Source organism: Leucoraja erinacea, chromosome 1 (genome assembly GCF_028641065.1).
Source record: "Leucoraja erinacea ecotype New England chromosome 1, Leri_hhj_1, whole genome shotgun sequence".
NCBI lineage: Eukaryota > Metazoa > Chordata > Chondrichthyes > Rajiformes > Rajidae > Leucoraja > Leucoraja erinaceus.
In genome coordinates this window covers 34,175,091-34,197,998 of record NC_073377.1, presented here as the reverse complement: position 1 = coordinate 34,197,998, position 22,908 = coordinate 34,175,091, and the positions used below count along the sequence as shown (strand labels likewise).

Genomic DNA, 22,908 nt, shown 5'->3' with positions numbered 1-22,908 from the left:
AGGATTTAAGCTCTGAAGAGTTCGTCCCACAGATTAAAAGAGCATTGTTACAATTTCTTTAACAATTATATACCTGGTAATCACAATATTTGTATACATAGGCTGGACCAAGTTAATTTCTGATTTGTTTTCAAGGTTTTTTTTGTCTCCTGCATGAATATAATTCAGCTAAAGGCAATGCTGCTTGTAAAAAAAAAACCAGATCAATGTTTTGTACAAATGTGAAATTTTGATGAGTTTTACTGCTGGAATAATTTGAGATGCTGAAATTATTGTTTTTGATCATGAAAGATAGGGATGACTGATGGATAGAGGCAGATGATGGGTCATGGAGCAAAGAAGAAAGTGCAATTATAAAGCAAAATAAGAAACAAATAACAAAAACGGGTGAAGGAGAATCTCTTGTGGATTAATCACGCCTTTGAAATGAAATTTTTTACCAGAAGGATCAAAAATCAGTCTAGTCCAACCTTACATGGTTGCAATATAAAATCTTATCACTTTAAATTGGGGTGTGCAGAGATGGAGATTTCAGTAGGTTCACCTTGCCAGTGAAATTGAAGTCCAAGTAAATGGCCTGGGACACAGGACCATGCCACAGAATTAACAAATTGGCAACTGCTGGTGAATTTTCCATAGCAAATAAACTCCCCTCCAGATACAATTGAATTGCTTAGTTTGACTTTTACATCAACCATTTTGGTGTATTTCAGTGTCTTAAAAATGTGATTTTTAACCAAGACTACCTCAAAGAGTATGCACTGATGACACTGAACATCATGAACACCCAATGAAACATCGAGAAAGCAGTCCTGAGCTACTATCTACCTCACTGGCAAAGCTTGGACTATCTTTGATCGTACTTTAGTGGCTATATCTTGCACCAAACGTTATCCCCTTTATCCTGTATCTATACACTGTGGATGGCTCAATTGTAATCATGTATTGTCTTTCCACTGACTGGTTAACACTTTTCACTGTACCTTGATACACGTGACAATAAACTAAACTCTAAACTATGTGTGTTCTAATATGTTAATCTTACCAATCTTCCAACTAATGAAATGACTTGATTACTAATAGAACTATATTTTAAACAGAAACCACACAGCCTTAACCCCAGAGTTAGTTATATGCAGAAAGCATGTTTTTTTTTTAAAATTTGAGATTAATTGCAAATAAAATAGATAAAATATGAAATTTAACACCTTGGAGAATAACAATTATACATTTTGTTATTTAAAACTTAACCTCCCCATATTTTAATTGACCGCAGAATGCTCTCTGTTCATTTGGTTAAACGGTAAGTGTGGGCATTGTTCTTCAAGATCTTCTGTGTTTTGTACCAATCACATTTTGACTCGCCTTGTAATCTAAACGTCAGGCAATAATTAAGCAGACCTTGTAACAGATTTCTTGTTGTGAGAAGGCAAATAAGTATTCTACGGTGACAAACAACAAAGCATTGGTCCATATCTGATAGTGAAGCATTAGAGAAAAATAAAAATAAATTTGTCACAATGACTTGCAGTATTACCATTACCTGGTGTAAAGGGGAATTATTTAAACTTCTTGAAACTGAACTCTTTGGATCTCACACAATCTTCTATAGTCCTCTCTTTGATATTTCTCACCAAGTTGGCTGTACTTTTTGTAAATGCAGAAATCTGCACACATTCTTTACTGAAATTGTTTAGGAAGGTTGCATGCCCATTACTGCACAGTTCTGTGCTTCGGGATGTTTAAGTGGCTAGTTCTCACTGATGAAGACACAAAGTGCTGGAGTAACTCAGCAGTCAGGCTGCAATCCTGGAGAACATGGATAAGTGACGTTTCGAGTCCTAACCCGAATCGTCATCTATCCACATTTTGCAGGGATGCTGCCCGATCCACTGAGTTACTCCAGCACTTAGTGTCCTTTTTACATATACCGGCATCTGCAGTTCCTTGTTTCTACATTCTAAACTTATCTTTGAGCCACATTTGTATCGGAACTAGGGTATGTACAGATTAATGGTTTCACTCAAATTTAACACTGTGAAATCTGGTAAGGAACGCCAGCTATGAACATTTCATAAATCATAATCATTCCAACAGAGACAATAATGAGGACAGTTTTAGGTTAGATCAATTATTTTTTTTTAAACAAAAATAAATGCAATAAAATGTTATTGAAATATCATTAATCGAACTAATGAAAATAATTTATTCTCTCCCCTAATGGCAGGAATGATTTTTTTCTTAATTGCTTTTCTAACATCATCCCTTATTGTTCCAATCTTGAGGTACATTAGATAATAAATTACTGTCAGTGTTGTTATTCTATAAATGCTTAGCATGCTCATGTTGAATTCTTTTCTCTGTCACTTTAAAGATGTATATCACCTGACAGTCAAACATTTTAGGAGAAACAGAAGAGCATTTTTATGCGTTTTACATAAATATTAGCAGTAATTCAGCCATTCTTCCACTCTGGACAAAGAACAAAATTAACTGGTAATTCACAGGTAATTCACATTAGAAATTAAAAAGTTAACATTTTGTTAACATTTCTTTCCTCTTTTCTGCATTTCCAGGAATTTACATCCTTTTAGCTTTCCTGTTCTTGTCTATTTTTGACCATTCTAGGACAATTATTTACCCTTTGGCGTCATAAACGGAGAGTCATCTTCGACCCATAGTTGGAGAATCAAGTTTAGGTTAGGTTTAAGGTGAGAGGGGAAAGATTTAATAGAATCCCAAGGGGCAACTTGTTTACACAGAGGGTGGTGGATATATGGAACGGCCTGCCAGAGGAGGTAATTTAGGCTGGTGCTATAACAACATTTAAAAGACATTTGGACAGGTTCGTGGATAGGACACGTTTGGAGGGATGGGGGCCAAACACGGGCAGGTGAGACAAGTGTGGATGAGGCATCTTGGGTCAGCATGAGCAAGTTGGGCCAAAGGACCTATTTCCATGCTGTATGACTCTACTCTATTGATGCTGCTGAGATATCCAAGGTTTCTATATATCAGATTGGTACAGATCACTTTCAGGAGGAAGAGGATTGTTTATGTTTACACAAATGTCACTGAGATTAAAAATTGGCTCAGAGGATAGTTTGTCAGGAAGCTATAATGTTTTTTTTCTGTCCCAGTGGGTTGTTAGAATAGTAAAAATGCATGCAATAAGAATATCAAATGGATTTCTGTAAGAGACTATTAAAGTTGAGTTATTAACGTCTTTGAGGCAATAAACATCGAAGGAAAATATTATTGGGCATTAGTAAAGAGAGGGGAGATGAGATTAAACCAGACAATTCTTTCAAAAGGAATCACCACCACAGCAATTATTATCCCGTGCTAAACTGATTAAAATATTTTAATTTAAAAGTAGTGTTAAAAGTTAATCAATACCAATTAAGGTGAAGGGGAGAAGATTTAATAGGAATCTGAGGGGTAACCTTTTCACACAAAGGGTGGTGGATGTACGGAACAAGCTGCCTGAGGCAGTAGTTCAGGCTGGGACTATCCCAACATTTAAGGAACAGTCAGACAGGTACATGGATAGGACAGATTTGGAGGGATATGGACCAAATGCGGGCAGGTGGGACTAGTGTAGCTGGGACATTTTGGCCGGTGTGTGTAAGTTGGGCAGAAGGTTCTGTTTCCACACTGTATCACTCTATGACCAGAAAAGGTTGTTACTATAACCTACACCAACATTATCATTATAGTGTATTGGAGAGGAAGGTAATACATTTTAGTTCGCTAACTGAGATTTTGTTTCTTACACAGAGAGTGGTGAATCTCTGGAATTCTCTGCCACAGAAGGTAGTTGAGGCCAGATCATTGGCTATATTTAAGAGGGAGTTAGATGTGGCCCTTGTGGATAAAGGGATCAGGGGGTATGGAGAGAAGGCAGGTACAGGATACTGAGTTGGATGATCAGCCATGATCATATTGAATGGCGGTGCAGGCTCGAAGGGCCGAATGGTGTGTGCCCTGAACATTCAATGATCAGGTTTAACCATTATTTCTGATATTCGTTGTCAAGGCCATTTATTTTCAACCAACTTAATGTAGATGACTGTGGCCAATAACTATTAACTATGGATGGTGCTACCCACTTACATTTCACTAACATCACAATGATCCTGTCCCCTCTGTGTGAATTGCTCGGGTTGTAGCTATTCAGTGGAGAAGTAAAGGCCATTGAGATGATGGTGCAAGATGCAACTGAGATCGGAATAAATTGCAGAAAACTGGGCAATTTCAACTATAATAGTTGGAAGATTAAATAACTCTACAGCTTCACCTTCTGGCAAAGAAGTCATTTAAATAGTTCAAGATGTGAATAGGATAGGTTTAGTGGGATACGGGCCAAACAAAGGCAGGTGGGAATAGTATTGATGGGGGCATGTTGGTCGGTGTGGGCAAGTTGGGCCAAAGGGCCTCTTTCCATGCGATATGATTCTATGACTCTATGATACTATGACTTGATTTCACCTTAATGAATGTCAGTAAATTTAGTGACTATCGTAGTGCCAATGAAAAAGGCAAAAATATTGCATATGTGAGAAAAATTAGGGCTATAGGTAAGGGAGAATTAGCTTTTGCTTGCCTCATATTAAATATTTCAGAAAATGTCATGGGGTATGAGCTAGAAGTAGAGATTGGATGAACTTGGATCATTTTCTCTGGAGCATCAGTGGCTGAGGGGAGACCTGATAGAAGTTGATAAAATTATGAGAGGCATAGATAGAATAGACAGTAAGAATCTTTTCACCAGGATGAAGATGTCAGATACTAGAGGACATAGGTTTAAAATGTGAGGGAGAAAGTTTAAAGGAGAGGTAAAGGATAAGTCTCTTACATAAAAATGTTGAGTGCCTGGAACATGCTGCCAGGGGTGGTCAAGGAAGCAGATATGAAAGTAGTGTTTTTGGATACAAGGAACTGCAGATGCTGGCTATAAAAAAAAAGACACAAAGTACCGGAGATACTCAGCGGGTCAGGCAGCATCTCTGGGGAACATGGATGGAGAACATGGCTAGGTGACGTTTCAGGTCGGGACCCTTTTCAGACTGATTCAATCTAAGTAGGGATCATGTTCAGCACAGGCACCATGGGCCAAAAGATTTGATTTTAAGCTGCACTGTTCTATGTTCAATGTAAACCTATACACGAGAAACACTAGTATTTGCACTAAGGGGGCTGACAAAATTAGTTTTTAAACTTTTCTGTATGGAATGCCAACATCATTTTTATTAGTCTAAATCCAGAGAAGTAATGTCCTGGCAGGATGGCAAGTGCAGAGGAATGCAGAATTTGAAAGCAGATTAACATAAATTCGAGGACCACCCTAATCTCCAGGGATCCCTTCTAGTCTTGTTGGGTCTGGCAATTTCATTTTGAAGGTTATCATTTGCAATTGTGTGATGGCTCACTTTCATACATTCTTATAACAAACAGTATGAAGTAAGGATTAAGTGTAACTGAATGCCTTCAAATTAACCAGGGAAGCTTGTTGCTACTTTACAGATTTTAGGTGAAGTCACTGCACACCCCTGCAAGATAGGCAGACAATAGCCAGCTGATGTGAACATTTTAACCTTTATTCTAATATGTTTCAATGAAGTTACTCATTCAAAATTAACTCTGTATTTCACAGACTCATTTAATGCCAAACATTGGTTTGGAAATTTGGAATTTTGCGATAACCCTTTAAGGACCAGATAAAAAATGTCTAACTTGTAAATTATGAGTAATTTTAAGATAGTTGCTGTATCAGCATTGCAGGGCTTCTGCTTGTTATTGAGAACTATATTGATATTCCCATTCATTCATAAATTGATCATTTCTGTTTATGCAGGATTTTTGAACAATGCACCAATTCAATAGAAATCCTTAAAGGGTTCAAAAATATTGCTTGGTCTTTTGGGGAACCGAGAAAGATTAACGATTAGATGTTTAAATTATTCAGATCAAAATTATTCAGATCAAAATACACTTTTGGTTACAGAATATTACCACTTTTACGCAGTGAAAGACCAAAATCTCGCTTGCCCACCAATGGCATGGACAGTTTCTGAGGGTCTTTCTTGAGAATAATGGTAATCATCATAGAATAGAGCTTAAAAAACCCCACAAAAGCCAGATATTACCTTTAGTTTTTGTCTGGTTACAGATGTTCATAGACAGGACTTGTAGCATACACCAATAGAGCATTTAATTTGTTAGAAATAACGTTATCACTTTGTATTGTTTTTATTAGCGACATGTGCACCATATGATGATTTACAACAAAGATGTGGCAATCCCATTTTTACAGCAAAACATATGTTGATAATCTCTGCTCCTCAATATCACAAACATACAACTTGCAATGTGAAGGAAACCACTAAGTACTGAATGAATGGTTTCTTTCAGAAAACAATTGCTCAACATGCCACGCTCAGCAAGGTGGCTTTAATGAAACAGTATAAATTATAAAATATTTTGATGTTATCTTTTATTTATATTCCTCTCTGCGATAAATATGTTTACACAGCATACTAGGTCATTCTGTAATGTGACAACATGTGCTAGATGTTCATTAATTAGGCCATCAAATCAGTAGAGATATATGCACTTACAGCTTTTGATCCTGCATGAAGTTTTTGTCTTGCTACTTCCAAACATTTTTTTAAGTACCCTGCTAATAATGGTCAAGAAAATGATTTTGTATTTTAAGTCTATACCACTGTGCACAGGTTAACTTAATAAACATCTTGTTTCCTTGAATACAACTGACTGTTTATAATGGAATCTAATTAATGAGATTGTTGAAAACATGGCTAATGCATAAAGATTTGTTTTATGCAAGGAAAGCTTCAGTGTAACTTGGGATTGATCCATTTCGATTTTTTAATTTGGGAAATCCGGAATCAATTTTGGAACTTTTAATTTCTTAGATTTTAACCAAGTCACATGTGCTTTCTGAAATAAATACATAGATAATATTATTAATTTATTGGAAGCTACACAAATGTGAACGATTCACACCATATATCTCAGAAAATGAACATTGTTTTTCAATAGAGACCAAATGGTCTCCTGTCAAATTTATGCTGAATCCAAATGAAGCATTTCTCTGTCCCATCTTACAGCTCGATGGCCAGAGTGATTGACTCAGCTAAAACGTTTCACTTCATTTTTTGATAAACAGCAAACCAAATATTAAAAAAAGAACTGCGTACATTCAGGTCCCGAGGCGGTCAAACCCAGTGTCCTAAATTATTCTAGAAACTACTCAGCTTTAATTGCATCTCATTTTCAAGATAGGATTTGTGCTTGCACCAGAACAGTTTTGTTAGTCGAAAGATCATTGATTTTCTTGTTGTAACTGGGTTTTCAGTAGCAAACTGCAATTCTATGTACAAATGCACTCAAGGACGTAGTTCTATTCAAGGAAATACAGTATTCTGCACATCTACTTACAAAGGTAATCTAAAGGCAAAGCAGGAATATTGTAATATTAACTAAAGTTCAATCCTTTTCTCTCAGCAAAATATAATGTTGGATAAAGCCATAACTGGGTTGCTGAGGGAAAAGGTTAAAAAATAAACTACAGGAGAATAATCTGATTATGCAATGACCCATATTTTAGACATAATTGTTTCAGTGCATTGACACAAAATATAGTTTTTAAAACCATGTCTGACAGAATAGCAATTGAACTTTTTTTTATCTGTACCCACCAAAGCATTTACTTTGGTTTGTCGCTCGGTCCACAAACACTTTTGAGGAGATGACATTACCAAAAGGCAGGAACATTTGCATGAGCTCAGCATCTCCAAACTCCTGAGGAAGGTGATAGATAAAAAGGTTGCAACCTTCTGGACCTGCAGAGAGATGATTGCACTAGGTTGAAACGGTGGTTAAATGTGAAGAAATGGAAGACAGTCAAATAAACATCTCAGTTCACAACCCTGTTTGAAAGAAGGGTGCAAAGAACACATTAAGAACTCTGACTTTCATCAGTGGAATATATATTACATTATTTTTCACACAGAGAGTTATGAGTCTGTGGAATTCTCTGCCTCGGAGGGCAGTGGAGGCCAGTTCTCTGGATACTTTCAAGAGAGCTATATAGGGCTCTTAAAGATAGTGGAGTCAGGGGATGTAGGGAGAAGGCAGGAACGGGTTACTGATGGGATGATCAACCATGATCACATTGAATGGCGGTGCTGGCTCAAAGGGCTGAATGACCTACTCCTGCACCTATTGTCTATTGTCTATTGTCTATTGTCTATTTGTTAATTCCCAATCTTCATTATAAAGCAAAATAATCAGCTAAAATCACATCATAAACGTATAAGCATTCTTACGTCAAACATATTAAATTATTGGTCGCTTGGCTTTTTTGCTAGGGTTTAAAGTATCAAGGGTGTCTTAAATGGTTGTTCTTCGATCAGTTTGTATGCACCCATTTTGCAGAGAAACATTGCAGAGAAACACTTCAACAATGAAGCCCATCCAGTCTACTCCACCATTGAATCATGGCTGATCTATCTTTCCCTCTCAATCCCATTCTCCTGCCTTCTCCCCATAACACCTATGGGGTTCACTGCCTCATCAGCACTTAGGCAACTGCATCCAAATATGCGGATTCAGCTACTTTCTATAATTCTCTGTACTGCTATTGTGCTGCTACATTATTTGTGTCTCATCAATTTATCTGTCGTTCAGGGATCTGTTCAAGACAGTGTTGGAAAATGGTGTTGACCACCACATAGTCCTTGTGGAGATGAAGTCCCATCTTAACTTTGAGGCCACCCCTCAGTGGTATTATGTGGGGGGACCATTGTGATAAATAGGGACGATTCAGAGCAAACCAATTCAAAAGTGGGAATCCATGAGGCACTGGGCAGCAGCAGGATTCTACCACTATTGTTAACTATGTGCCCATTATATCTTTTGCTCTAACCATCGAGCCGGAGAACCAAGCCTCCTTTAATGGAAATTGTCGGTCCATGCCAAGAGTAGCATCGAGCTTACCTGAAAATGAATGCCAATCTGATGAAACTATAACATCACAGCATGTCTTAAACTCATAAAATGTCCCTATCTCTTGTCTCTTTTCCCTCATGCTTGTATATGGACTCACTCTCAAACGTGCCTTGGCTACTTACATCCAATGCACTCTAGCTGCCTTCCCTCAACCAACTAAACATAAACGGAAGGCCATCCAAACCCCTACTGTTCAGGCCCAAAGTTATACCAGATCCTGGTGACATATTCTCCTTCTGGATGTTGCTCTGCAATGGCACATGGTACCTGGAACATGACATTGACATTCTTGTCCTGTTTTCAAATTCCACTGGTCTTAATCATTCCCAGCTTTAATCTTTCTACCACTGGTGGTCATGCCTTCAGCAACGCAGTTCTTAAACTCTGGAATTTTCTACCCAAACCTTTCAATTGCTCTTTCCTTCAATATACTCTAAAAAAATTTCAAAGGTTTTTATTATTCTGCTTTTTAAAATACTTCGGCATTGAGTCAGAGTTATGCAGCATTGATTCAGGCCCTTCGGCCCAACTTGTCCATGGTGACCGAGTTGCTCGCCTGAGCTAGCCCCATTTGCCTGCATTTGGCCCATATCTCACAAAACCTTTCCTAACTATGAACCTGTCTAAATATCATTTAAATATTGTAATTGTAACTATAAATCTTAGGATGTGATGTCAACATTTAATTGATAACTGCCCAGTCTAGGACCTTGAAAGGTTTTGCTGTGTTACAGGTGCTTTGTAAGTTGTTATTAATTGTTTAGCTGAAGAACAGGTTACATGTGAGTGGGAATTATATGGACAAACTAAGAAAGATAAGAACTGGAAGTAACATTGTACGATTTGCTTCACTAATTATTCTCAATCGCATCTGACAATGCTGAACAGTTTTTCTTCCGAAATGCATCTCCAATTTAATTAGAGTGAAGTTTACATCTTGCCTCAGGCAGTCGTCAAGCTAGCAATTGAGGAATTGAGCACTGTGATCAACGAGCATGAAAAAGCACACCTGCAGCCTTCCTCATCATTGCTGGGGACTTCAGTCAGGCTAGCTTGAAGAAGTTTCTGACAAACTAGCATCAGCATGTTGCCTACAACACCAGATCACTCAACACACTCGGCGTCAGCTACACCACCATCAGGAGTGCCTACCGCTCAATCCCTGGCCTGGAGTTTGGAGAATCTGACCAGCTGACTGTGCTTTTTTGTCCTGTATAGAGACTAAAGAGCATGTCACCAGTGAAACAGAGTACGGAGGCTGATCATGGAGGAGGGGGAGGGGGCAGAGTAGTGGTTGCGGGACTGTTTCAAATCAATTATATGGACCTTCGTAAGCAGATCGAAATAAAAAATGCCACAGGCATCATCAAGTTTATGAAAAAATACATTAAAAAATACCGTGTATCTACAAAAACATTCTGAGTCATCCCCAAGCCGAAGTCCTGGATGAACCAAGGGATTTGATTTGTAATCAACTGAAAACTAGATCAATGGCGCTCGAGATTGACAATCCAGAGTCATACAAAAAGTCCAGATACGACTTTCTGAAGCTTTGTGAGTGTGCAGAGACAATTTCAGACTAAACTGGAGTTATGGACATACTGTATGCTTGACAGCTGGAGCAGAGCTTGGTTTATGGTTTTTTGTGTTATCTAAGTCCATGCGCCTATAATGTTGTTGCAAGGAAGATTTTTTTTTATCATAACGGCACTTCACAGTACTTGATCATAAACTCAACCTCGCCTGTTTTTTTCTGGAAACTCTACAGATCAGTTGAGCATGTGTCAATTTCAGATATTTGGAAAATCTGACCAGCTGGCTGTGCTTCTTCATACTGTAGAGAGACTAAAGAGCATGGCACCAGTGAAACAGAGTACGATGTGCCACATTTAAATCTGATAAAATCTTAAACAAATTGGTCATCCCTTGAGCAGAGAATAACCCAGTTCTATTTTATTGAATTGCATTAGGACTGGCTGTATTTGCAGGATAGGAGCTCATCATTCTTCTATTAAATACTAAACTGAATCTTAATGATTGTATGATACCCAATATTCATCTGTATAATATGCTATCACACTTGTCAAACATGAGGTTCTTAAGTGAATGCATGTAGTGTAGTGGTCACTGTGACATTTCTCTACAAATAAGCATGCAGAAAATACATGAGATTGTTGAAAAATACATGACATTGTCGAATAATGAAAGGCCTGGATAGAGTGGATGCGGAGAGGATGTTTTCACTAGCGGGTGAGTCTAGGACCGGAGGTCATAGCCTCAGAATAACAGGACCCACCTTTCGAAAGGAGATTTCCTTAGTCAGAGGGTGGTGAACCTGTGGAATTTATTGCTACAGACGGCTGTGGAGGCCAGGTCTTTGGGTATTTTTAAGGCAGAGATTGACAGATTCCTGCTTACTAAGGATGTCAAGGGTTATGGGGAGAAGGCGGGAGAATCGGGGTGAGAAGGAAAGGTAGATCAACCATAATTGAATGGCAGAGCAGACCCGATGAATCAAATGGCCTAATTCTGTTCCTATGACTTATGAACATGAAAAAAAATGTAGTTCCACCTATTTGGTTTATAATTGATCCATTTGTATGATAGTAACATCCAATGCAACCATGGCTAGCACTTTGCGCAGGATCTGCATTTTAAGGATTAGTTATTTTCCTGACAACCTCTGCATTGAAATAAAATCAAACTTGCATCGCAAAATGCACCACAGCCAATGGATCAGACTGGACCAGCTGCTGTTGCGATGTAGAAAATACAACTCAATTATAGTGTCAGGCAAACCTATATACTACTTTAACACAATGTCTGAACAGTAAGCAAGGCTAGAGACACAGCTTTGCACTTAAATACATTAACTAATCACAATTTCTCCTGAAAGACTAAAGCTACTGTAATATTACGAGTAATTATATTCCTGAATTATTGAAGGGCAGAACAGTAGTATGCTTGGAGATCATAATGACTTCCACTCAGAGCTAAAGTATCTCACTTGCTTTTCAGAAGCAATGAATCCAAAAACAGGAAATGCTGGAAATGCTCTGGACAGATCAGTTAATGTTCCAAGTATAGAGCCTTTCCAAAATAGTTGCCTTGTATCCTGTTCAGCTTTGGCAGCAAATTCTGGTTCCTGTTCTGTCTTTTCCTTCACGTTTAAGTTATTAAGGCTGGATGACTGGGTGTGGAAAGTGATGCCTAAATTCTTGGAGAGGGTGTTGCAGGGTAAGCCAGACTCTTGTGAATAATTAAAAATGGCATTCAGGGCATTATTGATGGAATGCATGACACAGAAACATTTTACATTTGTCGTATTGGAATCATTTGCTCAGTATTTGCACCCAACCTACGTTTGGTCTGACCTCCATGAAAAGATTGCACCTACCTTCTACAGAACCCACCTGTGGTTAGCCAGCTGTCAAAGTTTTCAAAACACCACAAATGTTTCTGACATTCAGAAACATTCAAAAAGCATTACAAAATTATTAAAAGTTGAATGATCGATCAAATTAAAACATTATCAAGGAATAAATTGGAATACTTAAAACAGAAAATATTTAAACAAACTAAACCAATCATAAGAATTCAATAAAATAGCCTTAATCTCACATGGCTGCTCACTACCTCAAGAATCATGTGCCAAGTGAAACCAGCTCCCAACAAGCTCAGGACATCTGTGTTCACACACGCTGGCATGGAAATCCCAAATGTGCCACATTTTCATGTGGAACTTCTGTCATTTCTCCACAAAATCCAGCCCATTACTACCAGGATTTACACAAAAGGTAAACCTGTGGTGGGGGCAATATACTTATTATAGCAGTGAATGCATTATACACATTATATTGCAACGTAGCAACGTAATATGGAACCTCTTCTCTGATTAAACAGTTGAACTAGTTGTGGTTATAACATAGAATTGTAGCGATGAATGATTTACAACAGAAGATGGTTATTCAGAGCATCATATCCATGCCAGTCAAAAATGAATAACCCAGTCCAATCCCACCTCATCTGCAAAAGCATCTGCATCAGACAATTTGGGCTGAATATTCCGATTTCAGACTAAGCAGCTGCGAGAGGTGGGATCAATGTCAATACAAATGTGAACTGGCAGAGAAGATTTATGGGGATGTTGCCAGGACCTGAGTGCCTGTGCTATAAGGAACGGTTGGGCAGATTAGGACTGTGTTCCTTGGAGCACAGGAGGATGAGGGGTGATCTTGGGGGTTGATCTAAGATCATGACGGGAATAGATAGGGTAGAGGCACAGAGTCCTTTACCCAGACTAGGGGAATCTAGATCTAGGAACATAGGTTTAAGATGAGAGGGCAAAAATTTAATAGGAATCTGAGGGGCAACTTTTTCACACAGAGGGTGGTGGGTATATAGAATGGGATACTGGAGGAGGTTGATGTTGCAGAAACTATAACACATCCAAAAGACATATGGACAGGTACATGGATAGGAAAGATTTATAGGGCTATGGGCCAAATGCGGGCTAGTGCAGATGGAGTACATTGGTCAGCATGGGCAAGCTGGGTCAAAGGGCCTGTTTCCCTGCTATTACGACACTATGATTCGAGGACTATTACTCAATGGCATTCCTATACCACATGAGTGTCATTATTCCTGCATCGTTTCTGTTAAGGTGGACCAAAGGGAAGTGTTAAAATATAGAAAGCTGGGCAACATTTCACTTACTCAACTTTGTGTGCAAGTTTTACATTTTATTCTATTGCATATTATGAATATAGTAAATAACTTACCCTCTCTCTGTTGCTGGGGTATCATTGGAGGAGGCTGTGGGAAGGCTTGACTAATCTGTCCGTAAGCAGCAGGGTAGGCAGCTGTAATGCAAAGATAGTGCTTTATGTTAGCGTTTTGCATAGTCACGCTGTACAAGCTAAATGTACAACGCGAGAATCTATTTCTTTATTGGAAACCATGGTATGTGTTTTCTGGATCAGCTGTTTTAATGTAGTCTTATGAATGTATCATGAGGTCCATCACTAAGCAAGAATACAATGAACATTACTGCAAAATGGTCCAAAGAGCTGGAGTATGTGCACCTGTGGTTCTTTGTGTCTATGTACTAACTTTACTGCTTTTGTTATTGGTATTGGCTTATTACTGTCACGTGTACCGAGATACAGTGAAAAGCTTTTGTTTGCAAGCTATCCAATCAAACCAGATAATACTATACATGAATACAACCAAGCCACACATAAATACCACAGGTACAGCAAAGAGAAAAATGCCAGAAGGCAGAATATAAATATTTTTCCCAGCATTGTAGCATAGGAGTTCCAGATGTCCAGATAAGTCCAATGTCCGCAAATAGATGGGGGGAAAACTGGGACCGTGCCCTAGTTTATGGAAGAACTGTTCCAGTCTGATAAAAGAGGGGATGAAGCTGTTCTTGAGCCTAATGGCACATACTTTCAAGCACATACTTTCAAGCATTTGTGTACAACTGGAAATCATCTAACTCAAAATAGTTGACTTAGGCCAATAACCATAAATCAAGTTCTTGATAATCAAACAAAAGCAGTTCTCTCTGACAGGCAGTAACTTCTTTAGCAAACACAAATCTGAACTTAGATCATTAAAATGTTTTCATATCAGGCAAATGTTGTGATTTTTCCGCTGAACAAATGGATATCAATGCAAAATAAATGGCAGCAGACAGTGACTGTCGAAATGTGGACATTCCCCTATATGAAAGAGTTATAATCATTAAGTCTGGGGTATAATAATAATTGTTACAAAGTTTCAAATGTGAATCAGATTGTGGCGATCGATACATTTGTTTGTGTAGAAACAAGGAAATGCATATGCTGGTTGGAAAAATGATACAAAGTGTAAGTCACCACACCACAAAGTGCTGGAGTAAGTCAGCGGATCAGGCAGCATCCCTGGAGAACATGGATAGGTAAAGGTCCTGTCCCATGGAGTCGCATGCTCGTGGGACAGGCCCTTAAGGTTTCTCCTTGGGACCCTTCTTCAGTCCAATTGTAAGGGGGGATGGGGGGGCAGAGGTAGAAAGCTGGAATAAAGGAGGGGCAGGATACAGTCTGGCAGAGAATAGGTTGATCCACGTGGTTTGTGATAGGGTACTGGCTGGACAAGGGCCAGAGATGAAAAGAGAGCAGGTGTGCGACAAAAGGATTAAAGAGTTGCGAGTTGTACAGCTGGAGGAAGGAATGTAGGTGGAAGTGGAGGGGAGAAATAGGTGCAAATCCAGGTATTGCAAATGGGGTGGGGTAACTGAATTAGGGAAAGGGGTTGCGCATTGATGTGGCAGAAGGGAGGTGGGGGCTCTTTGTAGTTACTTACAATTGGAGAATTCAATATTCATACCATTGAGTTGTAAGCTACCCAAGCCGAATATGAGGTGGCATTCCTTCAGTTTGTGTGTTGCTTCACTCTGGCAATGGATGAGGCCCAGGACAGAAAGGTCAGCTTGGGAATGGGAAGAGGAGTTAAAATGGTTAGAAACTGGGAGATCCAGTAGAACTTGAGTAGGATGAAGAAATTGGGAGTAAGGGAAAGCATCTTTGCAAGAAACAGGGTAGGAGGAAGTGTGGACCCGATAACTGTGGAAGTCGGTAGGTTTGTAGCAGACGTCAGCCAATAGTCTGTTCCCTGTGATTAAGGACAGAGAAATTGAGATTAGGAAGCAGAGTGGGAGGAAGGGTGGAGAAATTGAGACTAGGGGATAGCGGCTTTGTCGGCCCGAAACATCACCTATCCATGTTCTCCAGAGATGCTGCCTGACCTGCTGTGTTACTCCAGCCCTTTTATGTCTTATTCAAGGGGCTGTCCCACTTAGGCGACCTAATTGGCGAGTTTAGAAGAGTTTGAAAAAATGACATGTTGAAGACATCCTTCGACCTCCTTTGACTAGCTACGACTAACTTCGGGAAAATTGGACACCGAATAGTGGAGAGTGAAGACGACCTCCTTCGACCTCCCTTCGACTATGATGAAGACTATCTACAACTACCTTACCTTTGACTACCCTCGATTACCTACGACTAACATGCCGACCTACTACGACTTACTATGACTTACTACGAGTAAACAAAGTAGCGATTTTTTTCCATGGCGACCTTTTTTTACTTGTGGGCATTTTTTAACATATTGAAAAAAACACCGCGACCTAGCTGAGGCCTCGAGTACGCGGAGACCACTCTCAAGCATGAAGGAGCATTTACGAAGACCTCCTACGACCTTGTGTTGATCATTCTGCGAGTATGAGTCAATGGCAAACTCGCTAGAACTCGCGGATTAGGTCGCCCAAATGAGACAGGTCCTTTATAGTTGTCTGTGATCTTTCTCAATAGGTTTGGAAATGCCTGAGCTTCACTTCCCATGAAACCTTTGTAAGTAGCTAAAGACTACTTTTGTTAAATACGGCAGAAAACAGATGATAATCGATTGCCTAATCTTTATACTCCCTATCTTACTTTACATTAAAACTGAACCAGACAAGTCACAATTGTTGGTCGGCTGTAATACATTATTGATTGCAGTAAGTCACCTGAGAAAAGTTAAATTACCCCTCTGCAGTGTTTTTTACTTTAATCAGCAGGCAATCTCTTTGAATTGTATTATTGTTATTTGATTACTGAGAGGTAAAGATCACCAATGCGGGGAAGATTTCTTTTCACTGGGACTTCTCGATTCTTCAGGTACTCTAACCACCATTGTAAAACAGCATCATGATAATGATCAAAATATCGAAGCAATTGCTTAGATTAGTTTAGTTTAGAGATACAGTGCGGAAACTGACCATGTCCATGCTGACCAGTGATCCCCGAACACTAACACTATCCTACACACACTAGGGACAATTTACAGAAGCCAATTAGACAAAGCCAATTAGAAGCCAAAGGAAAGAAAGTTTACCATTGACATGTAGGAATGTTGAGATGAGGTTAAAATCAGAAATAACCAGGATCTTATTAAATGGTAGAACAGCCATTAGGTGCCAAGTTGTCCAACTCCTGCTCCTAATATATATGTTCTTATGTATGTACATCTTAAACTGAGTTTTTTGGGAGTATGTTGTATACGAACTGTCTAGCACATATATTTTAATACAGCAGTGACTGTACTTTAGCAAGACTTTGTTGGCTGTAATGCACTTTGGGACATTGTCAATGAGGTGTAAACGGTGCCATATAAATATAAATCTTTCTTTATGGTGTTGCAATTCAGTTCTACGTCTAAGTCATCCAACATATCAACACTGCCAATGTGATCCCACCACCAGTCACATCTTCCCATCCCCACCCCTTTCCTGCTTCTGCAGAGACCGGTCCATCTACAACTCCTTGGTTCACTCATCCATTCCCACCCAAACCATCCTCTCTCCAGGTACTTTCCTCTGTAAGCGAGGGGGATGTAACACATGTCCCTATACCTCCATCCAGTGGCCCCACGAGTCCCTTGAATTGAGTCAGATCATTCACATGCACCTTGTTTAACCTCGTTTCCAGCATTTGTGCCTGGAAGGTCATGTTTGACTAATCTTCTTGAATTTTTTGAACAGGTTACTCGGGAAATTGATGAGGGTAAAGCAGTGGATGTTGTATACATGGACTTCAGTAAGGCCTTTGACAAGGTTCCTCACGGAAGGTTGGTTAAGAAGGTTCAATGGTTGGGGATTAATGGAGGAGTAGCAAGATGGATTCAACAGTGGCTGAATGGGAGATGCCAGAGAGTAATGGTGGATGGTTGTTTGTCAGGTTGGAGGCCGGTGACTAGTGGGGTGCCACAGGGATCTGTGTTGGGTCCACTGTTGTTTGTTATGTACATCAATGATCTGGATGATGGTGTGGTAAATTGGATTAGTAAGTATGCAGATGATACTAAGATAGGTGGGGTTGTGGATAATGAAGTAGATTTTCAAAGTCTACAGAGAGATTTATGCCAGTTGGAAGAGTGGGCTGAAAGATAGCAGATGGAGTTTAATGCTGATAAGTGTGAGGTGCTACATCTTGGCAGGACAAATCAAAATAGGACGTACATGGTAAATGGTAGGGAATTGAAGAATGCAGGTGAACAGAGGGATCTGGGAATAACTGTGCACAGTTCCCTGAAAGTGGAATCTCATGTAGATAGGGTGGTAAAGAAAGCTTTTGGTGTGCTGGCCTTTATAAATCAGAGCATTGAGTATAGAAGTTGGGATGTAATGTTAAAATTGTACAAGGCATTGGTGAGGCCAATTTTGGAGTATGGTGTACAATTTTGGTCGCCAAATTATGGGAAGGATGTCAACAAAATAGAGAGAGTACAGAGGAGATTTACTAGAATGTTGCCTGGGTTTCAGCAACTAAGTTACAGAGAAAGGTTGAACAAGTTAGGGCTTAATTCTTTGGAGCGCAGAAGGATAAGGGGGGACTTGATAGAGGTCTTTAAAATGATGAGAGGGATAGACAGAGTTGACGTGGATAAGCTTTTCCCACTGAGAATAGGGAAGATTCAAACAAGGGGACATGACTTGAGAATTAAGGGACAGAAGTTTAGGGGTAACATGAGGGGGATCTTCTTTACTCAGAGAGTGGTGGCTGTGTGGAATGAGCTTCCAGTGAAAGTGGTGGAGGCAGGTTCGTTTTTATCATTTAAAAATAAATTGGATAGTTATATGGACGGGAAAGGAATGGAGGGTTATGGTCTGAGCGCAGGTGTATGGGACTAGGGGAGAATACGTGTTCGGCACGGACTAGAAGGGTCGAGATGGCCTGTTTCCGTGCTGTAATTGTTATATGGTTATATGGTTATATCCCGTGTTCTTGATGTGATCTCCGTTACAACGACGAGACCACACAAAGACTCAGCAACCATTTTGCCAAGCATCTGTGCTCAGTCCATCAAGGCCTGCTGGATCTCCCGGTTGCTAATCATAATTTTAACTCCTCTTCTTGTTCCCATTCTGCCCTTCCTGTTTTGGGGCAATTGCCAAAGTGAGGCTACATGCAAACTGTAGAAACAACACCTCATATTCCGCTTGGGTAGCTTACAACCTACCTACATTCCTTCCTCAAGCTTCACAATTTGCAACTCTTCAATGCCTTTGTCTCAAACCTTCCGCCTTTTCATCTCTGACCTTTGTCCAATCATTAAAAACCACCCTCACCTGTATCAACTTATTACCTGCCAGGCTTTGTCCTGGCCCTCCTCTCTTCCAGCTTTCTGCAAGCAGGCTGAAGAAGGATCCTAACCCCTATCTATGCTCTCCAGAGATGCTACTTGGCCCACTGAGTTATTCCAGCACTTCATGTTTATTTTTTATTTAAAATTCTGTCAGATGAGTTTGATTTCAGGTTTTATGTAAGAACTTCATTTTACTGTCGGGACTTCTGCTTTTTGGAAGAAATGATAAAATTAAATTCTGTTCAACTGAACATAGAACATTTCATCACACTTCCTCAAGTAGAGAATTCTTCCAAGGTAACATTCCTAACTTATCAAAGCAGGCACTATATTCACAATACACACAATACTACAGTACACAATACTCACAGCTCAGAGAAAAGTTATTTTGGGCAGTGTCCATGTAAATATACTGCCCCATAAGAGCTTATTTCCAGCTTTTTTCACCCAACGCCTACTATTATTTTCTTACACATGTCTTTTTCTTTCTTCCCTTTAAATGTATTTAATTAAAAGAAGCTGCAGATGTTGGTGGATATTGCTTCATCCATTGGAGGTATCGACCTCCCCACCATCAAAGGCATCTACAGGAACGCTACCACAAAAAGACAGCTGATATTATCATAGACCATGGTCTCATCTTGCTGCTACAATTGGGAAGAAGATTCAAGAGCCTGTGAACTGTTATGTCCAGCTTCAAGAACAGCCTCTGCCCATCAACCATAAGGCTTTTGAACCACCCTGCACAACACTAATCACAACCCTACCTCAGCAATGAACTACTATGGACACACTGCTTACTTTGGCTGGCACCATTATGGTCTGGTTACCTAGTTTAACTGATAATTTATTATATTATTGTTTATTGTTTATTTATTTCTTGTGTAATTGTGTTAATGTGCCTCTATAGCTGCAGCAAGTGAGATGCCATCCAGTCCGGGGAGTGTGACAATCAAACATTCTTGACTCTTGATCGTTAACTCCAATAATACTGAAAGGACTATCGGCATTCTAGCCACTCTCTGGGTGAATATTGCCTTTCCAAATTGCTTCTTAACTTTGTTATTGATGGTCTTATATTCATGGCTACTAGTTCTGGCCTTCTTCACAAGTGAAGGGCCTGTCCCACGAGCATGCGACTCCATGCGGCAAGCGCGACCTAAAGGGCCGGTCCCACCAGCATGTGCCTGCATGCGGCAAGTGTGACCTAACGTGGTCGCTTGAGCCGTACGGCCTCGCGTGGCCGGTCCCACTTCAATTGCCGGAGCCGTATGGAGTTGTGTGGAGCTGGTCCTGACACCACGCGGGGCTCGGAAAATCTGACCGTGTTTAAAAATTCCGGGTGACAACGGCCTGCGGGCCCGCAGCCGCCTCGATGCCGTGTCACTCACTTGACCTCCGCATGGCTCCCGCTTCTGGTTTGGTCGCGCTTGCCGCATGCCGTACGGCTCAAGCGACCACGTTAGGTCGCGCTTGCCGCATGCAGGCGCATGCTGGTGGGACCGACCCTTTAGGTCGCGCTTGCCGCATGCAGGTCGCATGCCCAGGGGACAGGCCCTTAACTCAAATAATACTGAAAGGACTATCGGCATTCTAGCCACTCTCTGGGTGAATATGGCCTTTCCAAATTGCTTCTTAATTTTGTTATTGATTGTCTTATATTCATGGCCACTAGTTCTGGCCTTCTTCACAAATGAGGCTATCTATTTGTCATCCTTTTGAAATGCCTTATTAATCCTATAGAATGAGTTCTTCAGGTCACTTCTCAGTATTCCTATTTGAGAGAACTTTCATCGTTATGAAATAATCTTTTCATTACGCACCTTCTGTGCTCTGATGAACCAACAAACCTTTTTTTAATCATTATAGTGCAACTTAATTAGACATATTACCGACTTGGAGCAAGAAACCTTCAGTTTGTTTCCAAAAATGGATTGATAATTGTCAACAGATAGGATTTGAGATCATTCTAAACACATCGAGGTAAAACTATGGATGCGTAGAATAGATGGGTAAAGCATAACTCCTGGCTGGATATTATTACATTACAAATCAGAGAATCTTCTCACAAATTAATCCATTTTAAATTCACAACAAAGTGATAACGTTTTTATGTTACCATGGTAACGTTCAAATCACTACTCTTGTTTTTAATGATACGTAAACTGTTGTGAATTAATTAATTGTTTTACATATATCTTTATTTTATTTTTCTTTGCTATTGTTTTGATATTCTTCTGTATTATAAATGCTTTTTTAAATTAATTCCTAAGCAAGTTAAAGGACACATTTCAAAGAAATATTCCTTCTTTGAAGTGTGTCCTTTAATCTAGCGCCTGTTCACCAATGTGATTATATTCCCCAGTTGATCTGTACTGAGCTGAAACTGAATAAATAATATTAACTTCAATATTAACCTTTTCTCCATCTTTAAGTTTGAATACAGATGGCCCAGGGCCAGTGATAAATTGCCATTGATGTTTCCCTTTACTCTAAATTATCAAAAAAAAATCACAACAATAATATGAAACAGAAACAGAAAAGCAATAATAAATTATTTCTTCAAAGAATCTGATGCCTATGCTTGGCAATAGTGTACCAATGGGACTTGAGCCCACAACCAGAGAATGTGCATGATTTTGAACTTCTGCAGTTACTTTTTAAGTTTATTTTTGGCAATATAAAATGAAATGCAAGTTAGCTCAGGTTGCACTTAACATCCAATGCTTATTTGACATTAGCGTGTTGAGAACTGGACGTATATTTCCATTTGGGTGTTATGTTGGTTGCACTGGAGTGTAGTTTCCATCTGCTGCAAGGGTGCCGTATGGGTTCCCAAACATTTTACGCATGCAAACTTCAATGCATTATTTTTGTTGGGATGAGTTTGCATCTTCCAACCCTCCCATAGTAACATTATCACACTCAAGCTCCATACTCTCCTGAGATCTCTGTGCTTCCCTAACTCACTCTGGCCACTGGCACACTTTCAAACTTATTTTCTCTTCTATTCATGACATTGTTTTCAATTGCCTGGACCTGCTGCCTGGAATTTTCTCTGCAAACCTCTCTGTCCGTTTTTAATTCACAACTTTAAATTGGCCTCTTTAACTTTGCCTCCTTTTTTAATAATGTACTGTGACAAATTACATTCAATAATGTTCTTGTAAATTGCCTTAGGTCATTTTGTTATGTTGAAGGTTGAATTCAATGTTGTACTTTGCCTAGATGGGATATAAACTTGGGATCTGTCAAGAAACTGTTGACAGATACAAAATTAGATACTTAGAGAAGCTCAGGACTGATGTCAGGTCAGGTCAGAGGGAGTTCCCCCCCGCTACGGGTACCATGTAATCCCGTACTACTTGATCCATGGTCGGATAGTCAGCAACTAAACCATCTCCCCCACCTGGTTTGCCAGGTGAGGAGGGGGCTGTGGACCCCCAGCAGGACCAAAAACAAGGCCTGTCAAAGGGTGGATGAGCTTCTAGCGAGCCAATGGCCATCCACACTTCAGTAGAAGTTGTGATCACTGTCGTATATAGCATTGTAAGGAATGATGATAGAAACATAGAAACATAGAAAATAGGTGCAGGAGTAGGCCATTCGGCCCTTCGAGCCTGCACCGCCATTCGATATGATCATGGCTGATCATCCAATTCAGTATCCCATCCCTGCCTTCTCTCCATACCCCCT

General features: G+C 39.8%; 1 protein-coding gene across 7 annotated transcripts in view; it reads right to left on the bottom strand.

Moving 5' to 3' along the window:
- Positions 1–22,908, bottom strand: part of celf4 (CUGBP, Elav-like family member 4) — a 1,152,430-nt gene that overhangs the window by 36,426 nt on the left and 1,093,096 nt on the right. For all 7 annotated transcript variants that reach the window (XM_055632378.1, XM_055632399.1, XM_055632405.1 and 4 more), the window contains 2 exons: positions 13,818–13,898; positions 7,725–7,868 (listed from right to left, as the gene is read on the bottom strand). In XM_055632378.1, the coding sequence (XP_055488353.1) occupies positions 7,725–7,868; positions 13,818–13,898 (225 nt within the window). The remainder of the gene's footprint in view (positions 1–7,724; positions 7,869–13,817; positions 13,899–22,908) is intronic.